Here is a 20,312-nt window from a genome sequence, read left to right on the forward strand (position 1 = left end):
TTAGCCCTAGGGCTTGGGGATGGGCCTTCCTCAGAAAGTGGTAGGCACTGGATTCTGCTAAAATTTGCAATGAGTTTGTGCTATCTTCTAAAATCTTCCTTGGATTCCACATTCCTCGTTTTCCTGGGTCTGTCTTATTTTTAGATGTTTCCTAGAAATTCTCCTTGAACTTCTCATGTTTGGGACAGTCACATGCCTATCTGTGCCAGGTACTGTGAGATGCTAGTAAAAAAAAAGGGGTTTTTTTTTTTGTTTTGTTTTTTCGTTTATAGACAGTGAACACTTAGCACTTGCATAGCAAATACCCAAGCCAGGTGCTTATTTCAGTCATCCAGTTTCCCAAATTACCTTGATATTTGGTATTAACAAATTGAGAATGCACTAAAACATGGAACGATGCATTGCATAATTCTTAACTTACTCTTCCCGGTCACCAGAGACAGTGTGGGATGACCTGCTGACATGGCTGGTAAAATCCTAAAGCTGTGAAGACGCTCATTTGTAGTTGATCTCTGTAATCATAGCCACAATGGAAGCTGAGACAGGGAGAATCAGTTTGAGGCCAGTGAGCAAGGAAAAAAAAGTTTGTGGAGCCTCCTTTTTGACTAATAGCTGGACATCGTGGCATGTGCCTGTCAGCCTTGGGGAAGGTGGATCACAGACTGGGCCCATGCTCAGATAGGAGGTGAGGACCTATCTCAGAAATTGCACAAAGAAGGGATGGAGGCATGGCTCAACAGTAGAATGCCTACCTAACAAGAATAAGCCCAGTACTTACAAACAAGCCAACAGCATGCGGGCTTTGAACTGGTTTAAAATGTACAGTGTAATGTCAAGAGAGTAAATAAAAGGAGGCCCTATAAAGTTAGTGATGTGGTCTCTTCCTCCTCTCTCTTCCTCCCTCTCTCTTCCTCTCTCTCTCTCCCTCTCTTTATCTCCCTCCCTCTTTCCCCTCTCTCCCCCCCCTCCCCATCATATGTTCTACCACGTTGAGCCACAGCACCACTTCCAGTTTTCTGGTAGTTCATTGGAGATAAGAGTCTCAAGGGCTTTCATGCCTCAGCTGGCTTTGAACTGTGATCCTCAGATCTCAGCCTCTTGAGTAGCTAGGATTACAGGTGTGAGCCACTGGCATCCAGCCTCCCCTTGAGTTTTGACAAGAGGTACTGGATGAGTTTTGATGGATGTGTGGCCATTTATCCACCATTCTGGATCTCCCTCATGCCATCACTTTGTTCTGCTAGGTTTTTTGTTTTGCTGTTGTTGTTTTTGAAATGTTGGAGGGAAGAGAACTTCCACCAGAGATGTAATAAAGATTCTGTGGCTGAGCTGGCCCTGTGGTAGGGCTTTGCTTTTGCATTCATGCTGTTAGTCTGAATAAGCCCCGCATTGACCCAAGTCCTAAGAAATGATGACGGCAGGTCATCTATCATTCTTGTTTCTTAGAAGCCTGTGGAAAGGAATTGGAAAATGCAAGGAATTTGAGAGTGGGCCTCTGGCCTAGACCTTTCCTTACTGAAGCTACTGTGGGGCTATGTCGTCATGCTAGGAGGGAAAATTGGACACCGAGAGAGCTTGGGGCCGGGGACTGGTACCAGAAGGTGCCAGGTCATGTGCTGTTAGCCAGAAGCAGAAATGGCTGATCCTAATCCACTGGAGATTAATTTACATGACATGGCCATGTTATAGGGCTACTGAATTTCCATAGATGGCTGATCCTCGGTTGATATCACCCCAGACAGGAGGAGAGTGACAGAATGAACTGTCTGCTCAGATCCTGGCTGTCACACAGCCTTTCCCTGTAGCTAACCCTCATAGGCAGGTATATCCCTGAAATCCCTCAAAACTGTGTTCACCTAGCAGGGCACCCCCCAACACCATCCCCGTTGCTTCAGACTTGAATTTCTGTGCTCCAACCTCATGGTAAAGGTCTGACCAGAAGACACCTAGTGATATTTATAACTATTATATAACCACTTGCCCATGGCCTAGGATCTCAGCCACCAAAGGGTAGATTCCTACCAGGAGAAAAGAGTCTCATCTCCCCGTTCTCCCTGTACCCATGATGCACTGGGCTTGGCCGGTGCTCTGTGTCTTGGTGTCTGTGTCTCATCTGGGCAACTGGGCACTCAACTCTGTACCCCAAGTTTCATTCTCAAGTTTCATTCGTCCAGTTCAGGCCTTTTCAACCTGTCCCACTCAGCACTAATTAGACATGCATGCAAACTGTCATCTTCACATCCTCTCCTCTTTGATCCAAATTAAGCGTTTCATTGTAAGTATTTGTAAGATCATCAAAGGGAGGGAGACCTGTGCAGGAGAAACTGGAGGAAACACCCATAGAATGGGGATGTGCAACTGGATTCTGGTGAACTCCCCTCTCTACACCCAAATCTGTGACCCGTGTGTGACCACCACTGAGACTGAAGCCACTGTCTATCCAGCAGCAGGCAGACATGGCCGCCATATCAGCTCAGTGCGGAATTCTGCCAGGCTCTGTAATTAGATGTCGACAGGGGACTCTTCTCTTGTTTTCTCTTCACATTCTTCTTCTTCCCCTGGCAGAAATAACTAAAGAAAAGGTTTTCATGTGGTTTCACAGTCTATTCATGTTTCCTAACCTTTTATTACACAGCTTTTGTTAGGTACAAACTCTCTTCCACAGATATGACTGATGGGAAAAGGACGTTGAGCTTTGGGTTGTTTTCATTTTGACCATATTGATGAAGACGATCACAGATCATAGATGATCAAGAAATTCCTTTAGTTGATTTGATTTTTTTTCCACAATAAAAATGCAGGCTCCTGTGGTAGGTCCGTGTACGCAGTGCGGGTGGTACTCCCTGGTGCACAGCTTGAGCCTGCCCCTTTGTCCCCCTTCTGTCTCTCCCTTGCCCTCCTGCTCTTCATTCCAAGACTCAACCATCCCACATGTGTTCATAGAGCACTGGCACTGTGTGATACTGAAGCCAGCGAGTGGGATTACAAAACCAACATGGAACTAGACCTGGCCCTGAGAGGCCCACCGCCAGGTGAGAAAACAGACTCCTGCTCAACAGGCCACCTAATCCCTCGCAGGACAATGGTGTGGGCTGCTTCCTGCTGACCAGTTGGCCCTCTCCTTCACAGCCCCACTGGTGAACCATCGTGACACAGCCTTTTATGTTCCTAACACTGTTTGCCTTCTGATGACTATATCTGAGATAACACAAAGGACTCCTGTCTTTCATTCTAACTCCACAAAGCCTCTCACTCCCTATCCTACACTAGAAAATACATCATCTCCGTCGCTGTCTCAGTTTTCCAGCCATCTGGCTTCTAAAGCCCTTGAGATATCCGGTGGCAGGAATGTCTTTTGTGGACTGGTAGCTGGCCCTCCTACTCGGCTTTGGGATGAAGCCTGATTTCCAGAAAGACTCAGGCAGGATTTATCTCTGTCTCTAGGACTTGAAAGGATGGGATTGCTTTTGTTACCAATGACTAGTGGTTGAATCAATCCGGCCTATACATCGTGACCACCCCCATCCCAATTTGGTGGAGTTTGGCTGATCTTAGCATCAGAGTGCACAAACATAACCAGTGGGCAGAAGGCCTGGTAGCCCTGTTCTGCTTTCCTTACCTTGTTCCATGCATCTGTTGGAGGATTCTCACACTGTAACCCTTATAGTGAGCCACATACCATAGGCGCTGCTTTCCTTTACCCCTGAGAAGCCATCTAAGGACCCCAGTACTGCTCTGTTTCCAAGCCAAACTGGGACAGGAAATCTGCAGTTCTTCCTTCCCCACAGCTCCACAGCTCCACTTGAGGAGAGAGCGTAGGTGCCACTGGCTTGTGCCAGCAGGACGGGGTGGGGAGGTGTCTATACCCCATGGAGAGGACATGCCCAGACCCTCCTCAGCCACGTGGTGAGCAAAGATCTGTCACCGAAGTCTGCTGCTTTGGCATCCAGCAGGCTGCAAGTTCATAGGGAGACCAAGAGCCAAGAAAGGAGTTGGAAAGCGAGTGTGACTGTAGGCAGACGGGAAGAGTCTGGCATTGGTGACAAACTCATAGTTAGATCGGTCCATGAGACAAGGGTTTCATTACACCCTCCAGGGGTAGTCCTTTCGGGACTAGAAAAGCGCTTGGAAAATATTGCAGATTCTTAGATAGCGAGCGGAAGGCTTATTTCCCCTTGATGTCCTCTCTTTAAAAAAATTCCCTTCCATGTGTCACTGAACGCCGGGGACATTCAATGCCAGGATTTTTTGTTTGGTTGATGGGTGTGTTTGGACCACCGGGTCATCAGTCAGAGAGCTTTAGGGATCGCACACAAAGTTCTTCCTGCTACCAACAGGAAATTCGCCTGCCTAGAATTTCTACTCAGGAAGATGAGGTCTCAAGTTCTCAAATACCTCTTGTCTATCAGAGTCTCCCAAGGATCTATGAAGGCGTTCAGAGAAAGAAGCCCATCTTTTCCTAGTACATTCCCCTTTGGTTTCTCTGGATAATGGTTTGTAAATCCCCTTTGAATCTGTTTTCATTGGATATTTCTATAACTGGTTACTTAAAGTGTGTGTGTGTGTGTGTGTGTGTGTGTGTTATTTAAAGGAACTTGTTAGACATGCAGAAGAGCCTGAACTTTAACCCAAGCTTGAAGAGTTATTTCATGAAGTCTTTACAGCCACGTGCACATTTATGTGGCACCTCTACACCAAACAATTAGAGGAAGATGAATTAAAGGATGACACATCCAGGTAATGGGATATTATGTGTTACAGATAGAAACAATGAAGTTAGTTTAGGGACATCTGGGGAAAGTGATTATAATCTAAAATGTTAGCTATTCGCTAACATTTAAAGAGAGCAGTACTAGACCCCAGACTCCGTTGAGCCCATAGTACTGTCACCTTCTTTGAATTATCCCAACAGTCCTACTGAGTACTTAGTCTTACCAGGTCCATTTCCAGAGAGGCAAAAGAGGACCAGAGAGGGCTAACGGCTTCAGTGGCCACCCAGCTCAAGCTCAGGCAGTTTAATTTCATTCAAAAGATAAAAGTCCTAGTTACAAGAATATGCATTTGCTGTGAGAATGTCTCCAGAACATTCTCTTAGGCTGTCATATTGTGTTATTGTAATAAAAAATAATAATGCCAGCAGGCTCCAAACCAACCACAGTTTTATCGAGCCCCAACAATATTTCTGTCAATTGAAACAAGGTTTACAGTATAAGAAAATAATAGAGACTCATAGCTTTTTAAAAAAGTTTCATATACATAAAAAGACATAAAAAGGAGAAAGAATCCTTCTCCAATACCTTTCTCCCACTTTGAGATAACCGTTAGCAGTTTCTTGGATCACTCTCTCCAAATACGTTCTGCATTTGAAGATCACGAACACACACAGAGGCTTGTCTCTAATGTAACGCGCACACATTCGCTCCCAGGCTGGATTATTGGTAGAAGGCGCCTTGTGATTGGCTCCTGTTTTATTTATGATAAATTCAAACACCCAGATCTTTCTCACATGAAGTTCTCATCTCTCTATCTCATGAAGTTTTTTTTTCTCACCTAAATATAGGATATGTTGTGTTGCTTTATTGAGTTTCATGGAGCTTGGTCGTATTCTAGCATTCTAGAGAACTGAATCTTTTTAAAAAAAAATACTCTTTATTTTGTAGCTTCTGATTCAAAAGTTTAGAATCATTCTCTCTCTCAGGTCTAATAAACATACTGTGGTTTTCCAGGGCTGGAAAGCATAACTGTACCGTGGTGGTGGTGGTAGTGGCTGAGGGGAAGGGGGAAGTGCTTGCCTTACCATTACAACTGTGAAGCAAAACAATGTGCCAGAATGTAAGTAAGGCTCCCAGCTGGGTGGGATTCTACTTTTCCTTTTAGCTTCTCTTGGTCTTCCAAATCTTTAACCATGTTCATTTGGTCATGTAAGAAGAGGAGTATAGAATTTTAGAAAGTAGATATATTTTCCATATCTTCATCACCTTCCTGAAAGAGCACAGCACCTCACCCCACGTGCACTTGCTAGCCAGGTCTCTGTGATGTTAGCCATGCCCCAGTCCACGTGATTTCAGTTGTTCTGTCTACCTACCTACCTACGTGTCATCTATCTGATACATCTATATCGGAATGACACAGATACCAAGATATTGATATATATCAATATATCTATATCTAGTATCTCATACTTTTGTCCAGGACAGTCTTGAACCCTTATGCTCCTACTTCCATCTTCTGAGTAGTTAGGATTACACACACACACACACACACACACACACACACACACACACACACACAGAGTTTTATTCTGAGATTCTGAGATAATTTCTCACTAACTGATTGTCTGGGCTGGCTTCAAACCTCCATCCTCCTATCTCTGTGTCAAGTAGCTTGGATTACAGGTGTGTACTACTTACCATACCAATGCCATGATTTTTTTCCCCTTTGACATAATTTCTATTTCGTGTTCCTAAGAAGTTATAAAACTTCCTTTTGTCCTTTGTAGTTCATGTATCTCATGTAGATTTCTCCCAGTAAGAGATTTTATGCCTTAATCTCCACTGGCCTTGGGTAGAGCCTTTCAATTAAAATGACTATTTTCTTTTTCTTTTTAAATGTATAATTGCATAGATGATGTATAGAGGGTTTTTTCTGAATTCCAGATCAGGAGTATCGATGCTTTCACTCAATGGCCAGTACTCTCCCAATTGAACCATGTCTCCCACTCCTAGAAAAATTCTTTTTTAAAAATATTTTTATTGTAATTAATAAAAGGGTTACATGATATTTGCTAGAGAGAAGGTGCATTAATTCACATACATTGATACCCTTTCACATGTCTTGGTCCCCATTACCCTCCCCCCCACTCCCCCATCTTGGTTTCCCCCCTTCCCTATCCAATTTCAAGTAACCAAATATATCCAATATATCAGATAACATAGTGAGATACTGTAACAATATGAGATAACCAAGGGACAGCAAAAGAGATGAGAGATAACATAGTACATTAAGGACAACAGTCATTCGTTATATGGCTTTTGTTTCAATATCCTGGAAGTCCTTTCAATTAGCTTCATACTATATGGCCTTATGTATCAAGGTTTTACTCTATTGCAAATCTCTGATAGTAGAGCCCAAGGTTTCTACTGATTATGACGAATGAAGGAAACCGTTGAGCCTAAGTTCCTTTGAGTCTGGCTTACTTCACTTAATATGATTTTTTCTAAGTCTTTCCATTTCCTAACAAATGACAGCAGCATAGAATTCCATTGGGTACAAATACCACAACTTGTTGATCCACTCATCAACTGAGGGACATCTAGGTTGGTTCCATATTTTTGCTATGGTAAATAATGCTGCAATGAACATTGCTGTGCTAGTGGATTTAGTATGCCCTAGTTTCTGGATGGTTGGGTAAATGCCAAGTAGTGGAATTGCTGGGTCATAGGGAAGCTCTATGTTTAGCCTTTTGAGGCACTGCCATACTGCTTTCCATAGTGGTTGAAGGAGTTTGCACTCCCACCAACTCCTAGAAAAATTCTTTCTTGAGCCCCTAAGCAATTCCTTCTAGTGTTTCCTTGTAAGTATGTGGCCATCCATTATCCTTTCTCAACTTTCCCTGAAAATCGCTTCTGAAGAGATTTTTAGACTTGTAGTATCTTCCTTTCACCCCTTAGCTTTCCACTGAAGTTTAAATAGAGCTCTATATTTGAAGATATTAACATAACTTTGTCGGGGGACCGGCTTTTCAGCTGTGCTCTTATTATTGAGACTCCAATTGAATTTTGTATTTTTACAATCATATTTGATTACTAAGAACACTTTTTGTTTTCTGATTACACTTTGAAAATTATCCAGTTCTTCTAGGGATATGATTTTCCCATTAAAGTCTTACTGTGTATACTAGTAAGAATTATTAGGCACATAATATTCCAAACTTGATCTTTTTGGGTCTGGCATTCTATCTTGGCACTTGTTTTATTAGAACCTATAGAGTTCCTCTAATTCCTTTTAATGGCTGCATTGTATATCATTTTCTACTTCATATATGCAGAATTTTTAACAAGCTCCCCTAAAAGTGATATAGGGCCTTTTAAAACAATGATATGATACAAATAATACGGCAATGGTTCCCTTCCTGTGAATGAATATCTTTGTACATACAAATTAATATTGCAGTAAAATAGAGTCCTAGGTGGAAGAAGTGAGGGTTTCAGTGTGTATATACACTACTAATATGGATATATATTGTCAAGTCTTTATACATTCGCTTGTGAGTGGAGGAGGGTTTTGTACATGCGTGTGCTTGTATGTGCATTGGTAATGGAGCTTGAAACCTGGTGTAAGCACTATCCCTTACCTTTTTTTGCTCAAGGCTGGTATTCTGTTACTGGAGCCATCGTCCGGCTTTTTGGTGGTTAAATGAAGATAAGAGTCTCATAGATGTTTCTTCCTGGGCTGGCTTCTGAGATCCTCCGATTTCAGCCTCCTGAGTAGTAGGATTACAGAGCTGAGCCACAGGCACCGGATGGGAAGAGTTCTGTGTTTCCTGTTTCCTAACAAAGCATGCTGTCGAAGGGGCCTGACCCACCTGGTTAGTGGGAAAAAATGAAGCCTCAGTCTGGTCTCGTCTGCATTTTCTCATTACACATCATATCCCATTTTTTTATATGTTGAAAAATCCTGCATAGTTCTCCTGTTCACTATCTAGTTAAACCTGGGCTAAATTTTCTATTAAGTTATTGATATTTTTAAAGTTTTATAGGAATTCTTTATGTGCTAAAAAAAAATTAGTCTTGGCTGGCATGTGTGTTAAGAGCATTTATTTTGACCTATTGATGGGTTTTATGCCATCCTAAATTTTCATAGGCTTTTAAAATTCCTAATAGTTTTACATATTAAGAAAAAACTGAATACAGGCTAGGTGTTGGCGGTCCCAGCTGTAGTCCTGCCTCTGGGACACGCTCACAGCTGAGCGCTTGGAAGCCAGTCCATGAGACCCTCATCTCCAACTAACTAGTAAAAATCCAGAAGGGGAGGTCTGGCTCGAGTGGTAGAGCGCCAGCCTTGAGCCAAAAAGCTAAGGGACAGTGCCTAGGCCTTGAGTTCAAGCCCCAGGACAAGCACATACACACAGGTATACAGACACATGAAAGGAAAAGTGAGTACTGCATAGATCCTAGATGGACTGCTGCAGTCCCCCCACTCCCCGCCCTCACTCCCCGCCCCCCGTTCCTTAGTATCTTCTAGTAGCCAGGCTCCCTGGTCACATTCACAAAATCACAAAACGGCTTTGACCCATTGTTGTCAGCCAAAATGTACACTTCATGTACGATCCCTTGGCTGTACCTACGGACTTGTTGCCGTCCTCCGTCCTGCCCTAGACGTGCAGTTGAACTTTGAGAAGTACCACCTTCTCACGCTTCTCCTGTCTCCTGGCCTGCTTCATCCATCACCTGCCTGCATGCACGCTCCTCCTCCCCCGCCCATCTCCTTTCTATCTTTTGGGAGTTTTTCTCTCTCTCGCCCACGTCCCTCTCTTTCTCTGTGTGTCTCTCTTGGCCTTTGTTTTCTTTGCCTCTGTTTCTCTCTGTGCATCTCTGCTGTTCTCTCTGCATCTGTTTCTCTGTGTCTGTCGCTCTCTCCTACCTCTTCCTTGTTTATCTCTCTGCCCTCTCTTGTTTCTTCCTGTCTACTCTGAGGCTGCTGGTTTTTTGGAACAGGCTAGAAAAGGAAACCCCAAATTCTATTAGCCAGCAACCTCTAGATGTGTTCTCAACCAAAGCCCCTCAGACTCTCTCCCTGCAGTGCCCTTAGAAAAGGGGGGACCTGAGCCTTGAGCCTCTTCTCCCACAGAGCATGCCTATGACTCTTCAAAGACCACAGGGTTGGGGGGGCCGGGAAGATGGTAGACAGTGAATCCATTAAGAGGCCTAAGAGCTGACAGTCTCAAAAATAATAATCTGGGTTTCCTCTTTATTTAAAACAACCCAGCTGCCCCGCTGGCTTCATAGCTTCACAACTGACACTCGCAATGTTTGGAATTAAAAATACATAAGTGTTTTCTGAAAAAAAAAGCTGCTAATTTGAAGGTCATTAGCAGCCAAAGCCATATTTCTTTTGTAATGAAACTTAATACATGTCCCCTGGTTTCCGGGGTGGGGGGAACTTTTCTGTCCTCCCTCCAGGGGAAAGCTGCCCGCCTCACCTGGACCCACAGGGTGCCCTGGCTTCTCACACCTGCCCTCTCCCTGACACTTGTCTGACCGTCCTCACATCCCGGAGGAGCCTGGGACTCTCGGCACACTGGAGGGACGTGCACGGCCATTAGACTGGCAGACTGGTGCCCGAGCGCGGTGGTTCAGAGGCACGTGCCTTGGTAATGAGGTTTGGGATGGTGTCCCCGTGGGCTGGAGCTGGGGTCTCCTCTCTAGCCTGTGTCTCAGCAGCCTGAGGCAGGCGCCTCTCCCTTGTGGGTCTTACTTGATCCCCCTTGCCGCTCCCCTGTGGTGGCCATTCCTCCAGGGGTCCCCGGTTAGCCGGCACAGTGGGCGCCCTGCCTGCACACATTCGGAGGGATCTTGCCCAGCGACCCAGGTAGATGCAGTCTGCGGGGCTGTCCGCTGCGGTAGGTGGCTCTCACTTGTGCCTGCTGTCCCCTGGTGGCTTTCCCCGGCAGACCCCTCTGTGCGGGCCCCGACTCCCTCTCCTCAGCCGTTTCAGGAGAGCAGTTCCTGGAAGTCCATCCCTTCATCAGCTTTCTTGCAGATCCTTCACTCGAAGCCACGACACCTTTCCGCCCAAACTCTCTGCCCTCCCAATTACCCTCCTTGATTTGCCTCTCTGTACAGATTCTCTTTCATTAGCCATTAGCAATGAGGCTGGATTGAGGGGTACGGTTACCCTAGAAATGTGAAAGTGAGGCCCGCTGCTGAAAGCATGGCCCAGAGCGAGTAGGGGGTGGAGGGGGTGAGAGGACCTGGAGCCCGTACAGCCTGCACGAGGGGCAGCTGAGCAGGGCAGTCACCTCAAGTCCACCTAAAGGAAGAACTGTGTGGAGGGAGTAGGTCTGAGACAAGATTGCGGTTGCAAGGCTTGATGGGAGATGAGTATCGTCATGTGCCCCCACCCGGGTACACGACCCTGTGGCGTAAGCCACCTTGGGATCCCTTCCCAAGAGCGTGTGCGCGTGGACCGCGGCTAGCTGCTTCTCCCCGTGATTAATTCCTTCGTTATGAAAAAGTCATTCCCGGCTTACTTAACCAATTTCCTCTAGCTGCGGCTATGTCTTCTAATGACACGTGCGAGGCAGCCGACTGTTTCTCATGGTGGGATTGAGGGACGACTTTCCCTCCCATGCGGAGTGAGCGCGACGAGCTGCGCTGCATCCCTTGGGAGGGCAGGCAGTGTCTGAGTCACCAAGAATTCCTTTCAAGACACGCACGCACAGGGTGGCTGCTTCCTCCAGGGGCAAATTTCCACTCCTGTGTGCCTGGAACTGAGGGCCATCTGGAAGCGGCCAGCCTGGGAGGCCTCAGCCTCTGATTCCGCCGAGTGAGTTCCACTAGAGCAAAGGCTAGCCCTGGGGTTGATAGGGCTTCTGTAAAGATTTGTGAATGAGCAAATGAATGGAGACACGAACAGATACTTGGACTTCCTGGGGACTTTCACTGCCGGCCTTCTCGCCTCTGCCATCCCTCACTCCCACCGGTTCCTTCAAGAAAGGGTTGCACACCCGTGGCTCACGCCTGTAATGTTAGCTACCCTGGAGGCTGGGATAGGAGGATGGTAGTTCAAAACCAATAGAAAGACTGGTTTGAAATTCCAAGTGCCACCCTTGTCCCCCAGCCTGCCACAGGGCATTCATCTGCTTAGCCTTCTCTGAACATCTCCTGGCTGAGGCCTCTCATCTTATTCCCAGCAGTTGTCTGTACCTCTTGATTCCCAATCCCATCTTGTCTTTCCTTTGGGGAAGGGGTTGGTTTTTGACCTGCCCTTTGCCATGCTTCCCATAAACGCTTCCACAACTGAACGTGGCCTTTTCCTTCCCCAACAGACAGCTGTCTGCTTCCGTCCCCTCTGGTTTCCTCTCCTCCACCCACCCATCTTCGCATCACCAGATGTGGCCAGTGAGATTCACAAGTTCAAATCATGGTGGTGTTTTCTACACAAGAGAACCATGGGAACTAAGCGATTCGATTGTGAGGACCCCAGAAGGTGAGCGGAAGGTGTGCTGGGCACCCGTCAGTCTTCCTTCATCCAAATTAGAATCACTTCACTCCAAGCCACGACACCTTTCCTCCCAAACTCTCTGCCCTCCCAATTACCCTCCTTGCCTCGCCTCTCTGCGCAGCTTCTCTTTCATTAGCCTTTAAACACGCTCCAGCCTGTGCCATGACAAAGCGGTAAGATAGCAACAACTGAAAAGGTCCTTGTCCAGCCACATCTGTTTTTCTTTTCCCTTCAGAGACAATGGCATCTTCTACCCACCATCTCCATGGTGGAGCTGCCTTTCCTGGGGTGCCTCTCCACGTTACCTCTATCGGGCTCCCTCTTCCTGGCAGCACTGGGCCTTGGACCCCTGGGCTCCCCCTGTGGCCTTGTGGACACAGCCGGCTCTGGGACCCCCCCCACCCCTGCAGAGGCTCTGTTCACACTCCTCCTCCTCCGAATCTTTTTTTGGGGTGAGCTGTGAGGGGCGGCTGTGTCTCGGGGTTCCAGGTGGACCTGCTTTCCACTCCTACCTTGCGCAATGAACTCAACTCGCGCTGTTTTTTGTGCCATTCAGAAGAAGGTTGATTCCCTGCACAACCCCCCATCTTCCAAATTCCCATCAGCCCAACTTCCTCATCTATCAGATGCTAGTACCCTGTAGCCCAAGGCAGCTCAAATTAATACCCCCCAATCCCTTCCTCTCCACTTCCCAGTTTCTTCATCCTTACACACTTCCAATTTCGGTGGATGGTATCAAAATCCAGCCAGTCCCCTAAACCAGAGACTTGGGGTGTCATCCTGGCTCAGTCCATATCCACTTCTGCTGATGCACCCGGAATCTCCACCGAGAGCCCCGCTCCAGCCCCCTGACTAGCCTCCCTGAATCGGGTCCAGTTCTTTCCATGGCATTGTTCCCATCTTGTAGCCGAAGGTCCCTGACCCAAGAAATGTGCCCATCCGTCCTGCCCAGACAGATTCCACCCAGCCAGCCCGGAGCGCCCAGCCCGCTCTGAGAAGGGAAAGGCTCCTCCCGTCCCTGTCCCTCTGTGCCTTTTAGCTTTGCCTCGGTGGTACCAGGAGTGACATCAACTTCAGTTTCTTCCTCTAGGAGACTGTGCAGGCTGACTGACAGTCGGTGGGAGGCTGCTGTACCCCCGGAGCTCTGGGGGAAGATGGTGACACCGTATTAAAAAGATTCAGACAGGGTTGAAAGGGAATGTTTTAGACTTCACCCAACTAAAATTAGAGCAGGCTACGACTGGTAGCAGTTAAGAGTAATTGAGAAAGACTCCAACAAAATACCTAGGGATTAATTTATTTCGAAGCCTGCTGTCTAAGGTCACAGACTTTGGCAGGTGAAGTCAAGTCTTGTTAAACTTTCTCAGTTCCAACTTAACTTCCATCACCAACTGTTTCCTGAGAACCTTCTGGAAGTTAGGTGAGCTGAAGGGTAGACACGCAGGGGAGAGAGGGAGGGTCCCCATCTTTCTCCTCACTTGGGGAGCCACCTGGGAAGCCTGGCCGGGATGCTACATGCCAAGCCCAGGACTCCCAGAAGTGTGGGAACCCATCAAGGACATCAGATAATGGGATGAGCCTAGGAGGGGTGTAGGGGTGGGAAGGCCCATTCCCCGCCCTGCCCCCCAGGTGTGAGATGGGAGTCCATCCCATCGGCTTTCATTCCGGTCTGCAAACCCATCACCCTGCCTCGCCAGGGCCCGTACTCACTGCTAGGGACCTCAGTGTTTCCTAACCTCCTCTGCAGCTATTCTCATAGGCTCAAGAAAGCCTTTTGCTCGCTGCCTTACCCTCCTTGAACCCTACTATTCCCAGCTTTCTCTCCCCACATCCTTCCTGGTGTCTCGGCACTTCACAAGCTTCTATTCCTGTCTTTCAGAAAGCCAAGGAGGCGGGGCTTCTCCCCAGGGCTTCTCAACTCAAACAGTCTCCCAGCACATCACTCCTGAGCCAAGAACGTTAATTAAACACCTCCCGCCTCACTGTGAGGCATCCCTAGGCCTCACAACATGGCTTCTTAGGTTGTTTTTCCTGCCCAGAAGCCACTGACCTGGGTACAAAAATACATCTCTAAGACAGGTTCCAGTTGCCAGAGGCTCACACCTGGAACCCTAGCTACTCAAGGAGCCGAGATCTGTGCATCCTGCTTCAAAGTCAGCTCAGTGAGACTCTTGACTTCAGTTCACCACTACCAGAGAGCTGGAAGTGAAGCTGTGGCTCAAGTGATGGAGCTCCAGCCTCAATCGAAAGAGCTGCGGGACAACGCCTGGGGCTCTGGCCACTGTGAGCTCTCTGTCCACTCCAGTTCTACTGAAGCAGAAAGCTGCAGGTGAGACCTGTGGTCCCTGCCAGAACAGTTCCTCTAGGTGAAGCCACTGCTGACGGCAGTGCATGACTCTCAGAGGACAATGGCTAGGGAAGGTAGATGCCCAGGAGAAGAACCCCAACTCCAGTGCTTTGTCGTCTGGGAGGGGTCTTTGTCTCTCAGGCTCCTTGTTTGAGACCTGGGTTCAATGGTATCTCTGCTTCGAGGTGTTTGCCATGCCTCTGGTGAGGAGGAGAGCTTAGACATGAGAAATATGCCTCAGGGAGGCAGCCTGCTCTGCATGGTTCAATAATCTGCAGCAAAAGGAGGTGGTATTGCTTTCCTATGATACACATAAAGCAATTGCCAGGGGCCTGTGGCTCATGCCTGTATCTGTATTCCTAGCTGCTCAAGAAACAGATTTGAGGATCACAGTTTGAAGCCAGCCTGGGCAGTCAACTCCATGACACTCTTACCTTCAATTAACCCCCCAAATCTGGAAATGGAGGCAGTGGCTCAGGCGGTAGAGTGCCAGCCTTAAACAATAAAGGTAAGTGATGGCACCTGAATCCTGTGTTCCCCACCTTTCCCCAAACACTGAGGCTCTGAGGGACTACGGGCTGGGCGAGCATCTCAGAGGAGATGTGTGAGGTCTCATGTAGTTACCCTCAGGCTCCCTCTGGCTTCCTGCTCTGTATTGCTGGGGGGAGGGGAGGGGCGCATGGGAGAGGATCAAGAGCTTGGTCGTTTTCCGGTTCCACTGAGAGCTGACCCCTCAGATTTTCTTTTGTGCATCTCTCTCCTTTCTGGGATCTCAGGGTGACACCAAACCAAAGAGGTTGACACAACCCTCATGTGGACCGTGTCTTTTTCAGCTTGGAGGAGGCGTGGTAAGGATTTGGGGTGCAGGATGCTGCCTGAGGAATCTGGTGACAAATTAAAACCCATTCCTGCGGAAAATCGAGAGAAGATTACTTGAAATTGCTTAGGCTTGTAAGGCACTTCATGGACGGAAGGTCTTTGGGGGTAATTAGTAAAGTGTGCAAGCAACTGGTAAGGAATTAATAAGGGGGAAGTTTTGTCTTCAGCTTGGCTGGCTTGAGGTTCTGTGAAGCTACACTGGAACCAGGCCCTGCAGAGCTCCACCCATCTTAGCCCAGCCCTGCCCAGTTCTTACACTGGCGCTCTGAGATGCCGGTGTGGATGCCAAGGTTCCCCAGGCCTGGGCGCCTCCTTGAAGGCCCTTGTGTAGAGAATTCCAAACCACAAGTTCCCGGGGGAAAGGGGAAAGGCCGCTAAGTGCCTTCAATGTGCTCTAAATTACCTATCGGGGAGCAGACGTAGAAAAGCAAGCAATCCGAAATAGCCTTTCCAAGGCCTACCAAACCGAGCCTGGATGTCAGCTTCTCAAATGCAGCATGTAAACGCAGAGCAGGGCGGAGGTGTAGTAAGAACGATTATTCGTGTTTGTTTGCCAGTGGCTTTTTCCATTTCTCATTGGAGGCTCGCATTTATTTGGATTTTCTTTTAGGTCATGTCAGCACCTGTGAGTCTAATACATTCCCCCTCTTGGGGAGGCAAGCAGGAGGTCAGGGACTTTGTCTTCCCCCCTCTCACACTTCTGGGGGGGGGGGGAGGATGGCTGCTGGGGACAGCGGCCTGGTCCTGAGACACACAGGGCTGACACCATTCCACGTAAACCCAGACATGCTTCTGTTCATTTTAATTAGACAGAGAAAAATTAGCAAGGGGATTAAGAGGACAAGGAGAAATTAAAAATAGTTCAATGTTAGGTGGATGGAATTTACAAAAGTGAATCGAAGGATGAGGCACAATAAGGAATGGAAAGGAACACGGACATGGTGGAGACATTTCCGAAGCCGCACCGCTGTAGCCAGTCAACCAGGCAAGGCCAGAAGTCTCCAACCTCCAACTTGCCACCTCTTAAACCGCAGATTCCAGGGATGAGGTACAACACAGTCCAGAAACGCGTCCCTTCTCCTTTTCTTCAGACATTAGCCAGCATCACTCAGCAGTCAGTATCTCTCTCCAGTGGCCACCACTGCCTCCGATCCAAACCACTCACCTGCTTCCTGTCCTGAACTCTGAAAACTCTTGAGAGTTTTTGCATTTTGAATTTTCTTCCCCTACCCGCCACCCCTCCTCTCTTCCCATTGAGCCGAAAAAGCCACCGGGCCAACCAGAAAGCCAAAGCAACGCCATATTCCTGCCCCCTTTGGGTTTTCTAGGGGCCAACACCCAACACTCCCAGTTCTTTTTCTTGTTTGCATCTGTCACCAACGAGCACAGTCATTGCACAACGCAGACACATACACATGTGCACTCTTGCACACCGAAATAGGGTTTTCTATTTGTGTGTGTGTGTGTTTCCAATTTGTGGTTTCTTTATGGTTTTTTTTAAACTTTTGCAGAAAATGCAAACAAAAGGAAAGCAAGGTTTTTCAATTGAAGGTACATCTCTTCTTCAATATGAAGACATTAATTGAGTTGGTTGGATCCCCATGCATGGTCAGTAAAAGTCCTTTGGCAACTGACAGAACAACACCTGGAGACTCAGGAGCTGCATTTTGTTTTGAAGAAACGTCCCTACCGGAGTCAGGAGCAAAAGGGGGACGGATGCGGCGGAGGGAGGGGCTGCTCCGGAAGGAGGACAAAAGGAGGAAAGAAAAGAACGTCGTGGGCGAGGAAGAAAATCGAACAGAGCTGGTTCTTCCCTGTACCTCTTTCCCTTCTTCCTGGAAGATGGAAAACTCCGACCCCACTGCCCGTCAGGAGCCCCAAATCGCTCTTGATTCCCCCAAGGAGTTGAAGGTTTTCCTCCTCTCCACGTCCGCTGGACGTCTACCTCCCCTCCGCCTGTAGGACTACACCTGTCTTGGCTTCCCGCGGCATCCCAAACGTGCTTCCATCGAGGGTCAGCCCGTCCAGTTGGCTCTTCACAGATGGAAACGTTATGTCCCAGGTGAGAAGCCTCCCGCAGCATCTCACAGTGGTCAACCCTCCAGTTCCTCCTGGATCCCGGGGTCCTTTTCCTTTCTGCCCTTCCCTCCCCGAGCGAGTGGGAGTCGTCACGCCATCGCTGTGGGGGACTGGCTCATCTGGACTCTCATGGAGTGGATGCTGTTCAGGATCTTCTTCTGGTGGCCTGCCAAGGTGACTCCTATTCTCAGGAGATCTCTGGGGGGGGAGGGGGAACCACAAAAGAAATCACTTCAGTGTTAGCGTTGCTTTTCAGAGGTGAAAACCCACGTCAAAGGCATGCTTTGGGTAGGCAGAGTCGAGTATTTAAAAATCCAAGTAGCCCAAGTCACCGCCTTAAGGAAAATAATCTTGGGCTGGTAGTGTTGCCTAGTGGTAGAGTGCTTGCCTAGCATGCCCGAAGTCCTGGGTTCTATTCCTCCATACCACAATATACAGAACAAGCTGGAAGTGGTGCTGTGGTTCAAGTGGTAGAGCGCTTGCCTTGAGAAAGCCCAAGGACAGTGTCCAGGCCCTGAGCTCAAGCCCAGGACTGCCCTTCCCGCCCCCAAATAATCTTTAACTGGTTGTATAGAGGGGTTTCAATGCAGCGTGTCAGTTTACAAATACCGTGTGTTTGGTGAGTGCTGCCCTTCCATTGTTCTAACTCAAGTCCTCCACCAACTCCTCGTTCCATTGCTTTCCCCCTGAGTTACAGTTGCGCAGACACCATCTGTGAAGAGGCCATGCCTCGTTTCCCCTCCGAGGCTTCTACAGCAGCCCCTCCACTGGGCCCAAAGCCCTCTGATGGACTGGCATTTTTTTCTCCTCTGCCATTTCTTTTAACACTCCCACTGCACAACCCCATAGGGCTTCCGTGATTGTGGTGGAGCTTTCTGCCTAAATTAGCAAACACCCTACTGAGATTGAAAAGATGTGGGGCTTGCCTGGTTTTCTGATGTTTTTCCCCTTGAGTTTCCAGTTCCTGACTCTGAATTTTAATATCATGCATTTTTAAAAAGGGTGAACTCAAAAAAACCTACCCAAACAGGATTCGAACAAATATGTCTAAGGTTAAAGAGTTGGGAGCAGGTTCGTCTGTGAGTTGTGAGTTTCAATATGATCAAAGGTCATGGTTTTTACTGTGACCTTGTAGAGATCCAGTGCATTTAAAATGGTGTAAAGACAAAGATAATAACTGCACAGCCACAACCACAACTCTGTGCACCCTGGGGCGGGACATAGGCCGGGTGCTTTCTGTGTGACGTTCTGTTTGTCTCAGTGCAAGCCAATAAGAGCGGCACTGTTACTAAATGCCAAATGGACAAGGCAGGCACCATTCAGAGAAGTGAGTCAGACACCACCCCACCGCACACACTCGTGATAGATCTAGGATGGGAATACAAGGCAACCCGGTTCTCAGGTCCCCATCTTCTCCCCAAAGTGGTTCCCCTCAGAACTTTGCTCTGGTTTTCTCCAAACCCAGCTGACCCAAGCATGCAAAAAGCTCTCTGTGTAGCACACGTGCTGGTGGACAGTGAGCTGGATTTGCATCCAAGAAGTCTAGTCTCTGTTGTCCGACCCGTCTTTACAATGGTCGTCCATCGGCTACGGTTGGCTTGAGAAAGTCAAATTGCCGCCATCTCTTCCGCAAATACTTCCGGAGAGAGCATGCTTGAAGTCTGAATTCACAAATTGCCCTACAGAAATCTATTCTATTGAGTTGTCCATTCCATCTTTCATCTCTCAACACACAAAACTGAATTGCTCCAGTACTGTGTAGATGTTGTTCTCCTTTGAACTAAATCCCTTACCTTTCTGTTGGACTTTCCTTTTAGGCTTCTCCCTTGTTCTTGTTCGGACTGAGAAATTACCTCACTTGATTCCTTCAGACGATGAGGAGTCACGTGCTCAACCCCTTCAATCCCCCCACCCCCAAGGGGCAGGCAGATGCCAGACAAGGCTCTGTCTTCAGGAACATGGCTTCTCTCTGCAGGCCAGGAGGCCAGGTTTCCCCTGGTGAGTGAAAACTTTGACTGTTTTTGTAAATATGTGCTGTTCTTTCCAGACAGCAGTGAGAAGTGAACCTTTGGTGAGGTGTGTCTAATGTGTTGAGAGGCTCATGCCGACGTCCTCCCTGGCTCAAGTGGAAGCTCCAGCATCTCTGCAAAGAGTAAAGCACCCAGAGGTGGCTCTGGGTTCCCGGGTGGCTGTCAGGAAGGTGTGGCTCTGCCCCATGGCTTTAGGGTCATGAGTAGCTCTGCCTGTCTCTCCTGGACTCTGTGGCTCGAGGAAACCCCAGAGTCGGAGAAAAAGTGACGAGTGAGTGAGTGTTCACTGGCTTACTGGATCCGTGGATTCTCTACAGTGGGCAAGATGTGTTACAGGCCACTGTAACCACCCTGGGGGTGTCAAGACACTCCGGATGCTTCAGAGGTTCCTCTCTGTTTGCGTGCATGTGTGTGCCAGGGGGTAGGAGTTGGTTATGTTTCCATGTTCGCAGAAGGCAAACTCTGACGCTCATCAACTTCACAGTGCCTTAGACGCCTGCTCTGCTTTACCTTAAAGTTCTCCAGATGCCCAGATCTCACCAAATTAATCAGAAGTCTGAGGATGCTTTATAAAGCTCGTCTCCACCCCCAGATGGTTCAAGTAGCCATAAAGCAAAGGAGGAGAATGGCCTGCGACCTGGAGGATGGCGTGTGTGTAGGGGCATGGAGGGAGGATACTGAACTTTTCCATCGCTAGACAAAGCAGGCTTCTGCCCTGGCCTTGGCACCAGTGGTACCATTTCAGGATCCAC

At 48.0% G+C, this 20,312-nt stretch overlaps 1 protein-coding gene and 2 long non-coding RNA genes across 4 annotated transcripts in view; 2 read left to right on the plus strand and 1 right to left on the minus strand.

Annotated features, from left to right (window-relative positions):
- The window catches only part of LOC150043063 (uncharacterized), a 97,027-nt gene extending 82,654 nt beyond the window's left edge, over positions 1 to 14,373 (plus strand). Inside the window, exons 2-3 of the long non-coding RNA XR_016533460.1 lie at positions 12,050 to 12,210; positions 14,301 to 14,373. This is a non-coding gene — a long non-coding RNA (uncharacterized LOC150043063). The remainder of the gene's footprint in view (positions 1 to 12,049; positions 12,211 to 14,300) is intronic.
- Positions 14,374 to 14,954: 581 nt separating this feature from the next.
- Positions 14,955 to 19,582, plus strand: LOC150043064 (uncharacterized). 2 transcript variants are annotated; one of them, XR_016533456.1, is made up of 5 exons: positions 14,955 to 15,080; positions 15,406 to 15,523; positions 16,324 to 16,499; positions 16,963 to 17,704; positions 19,348 to 19,582. It is a non-coding gene; the product is annotated as an uncharacterized LOC150043064 (long non-coding RNA). The 2 variants fall into 2 exon arrangements; XR_016533457.1 differs by having other exon boundaries at positions 16,963 to 17,513; positions 19,348 to 19,579.
- The window catches only part of Ephb1 (EPH receptor B1), a 288,252-nt gene continuing 284,238 nt past the window's right edge, over positions 16,299 to 20,312 (minus strand). Inside the window, exon 16 of the mRNA XM_090323254.1 lies at positions 16,299 to 17,728. Within this exon, the coding sequence (XP_090179380.1) occupies positions 17,620 to 17,728 (109 nt within the window). The 3' untranslated portion in view covers positions 16,299 to 17,619. The remainder of the gene's footprint in view (positions 17,729 to 20,312) is intronic.

The sequence above is a fragment of the Megascapheus bottae genome, chromosome 32, assembly GCF_031878675.1.
Source record: "Megascapheus bottae isolate mThoBot1 chromosome 32, mThoBot2.hap1, whole genome shotgun sequence".
In the NCBI taxonomy this organism is placed as follows: Eukaryota; Metazoa; Chordata; class Mammalia; order Rodentia; family Geomyidae; genus Megascapheus; species Megascapheus bottae.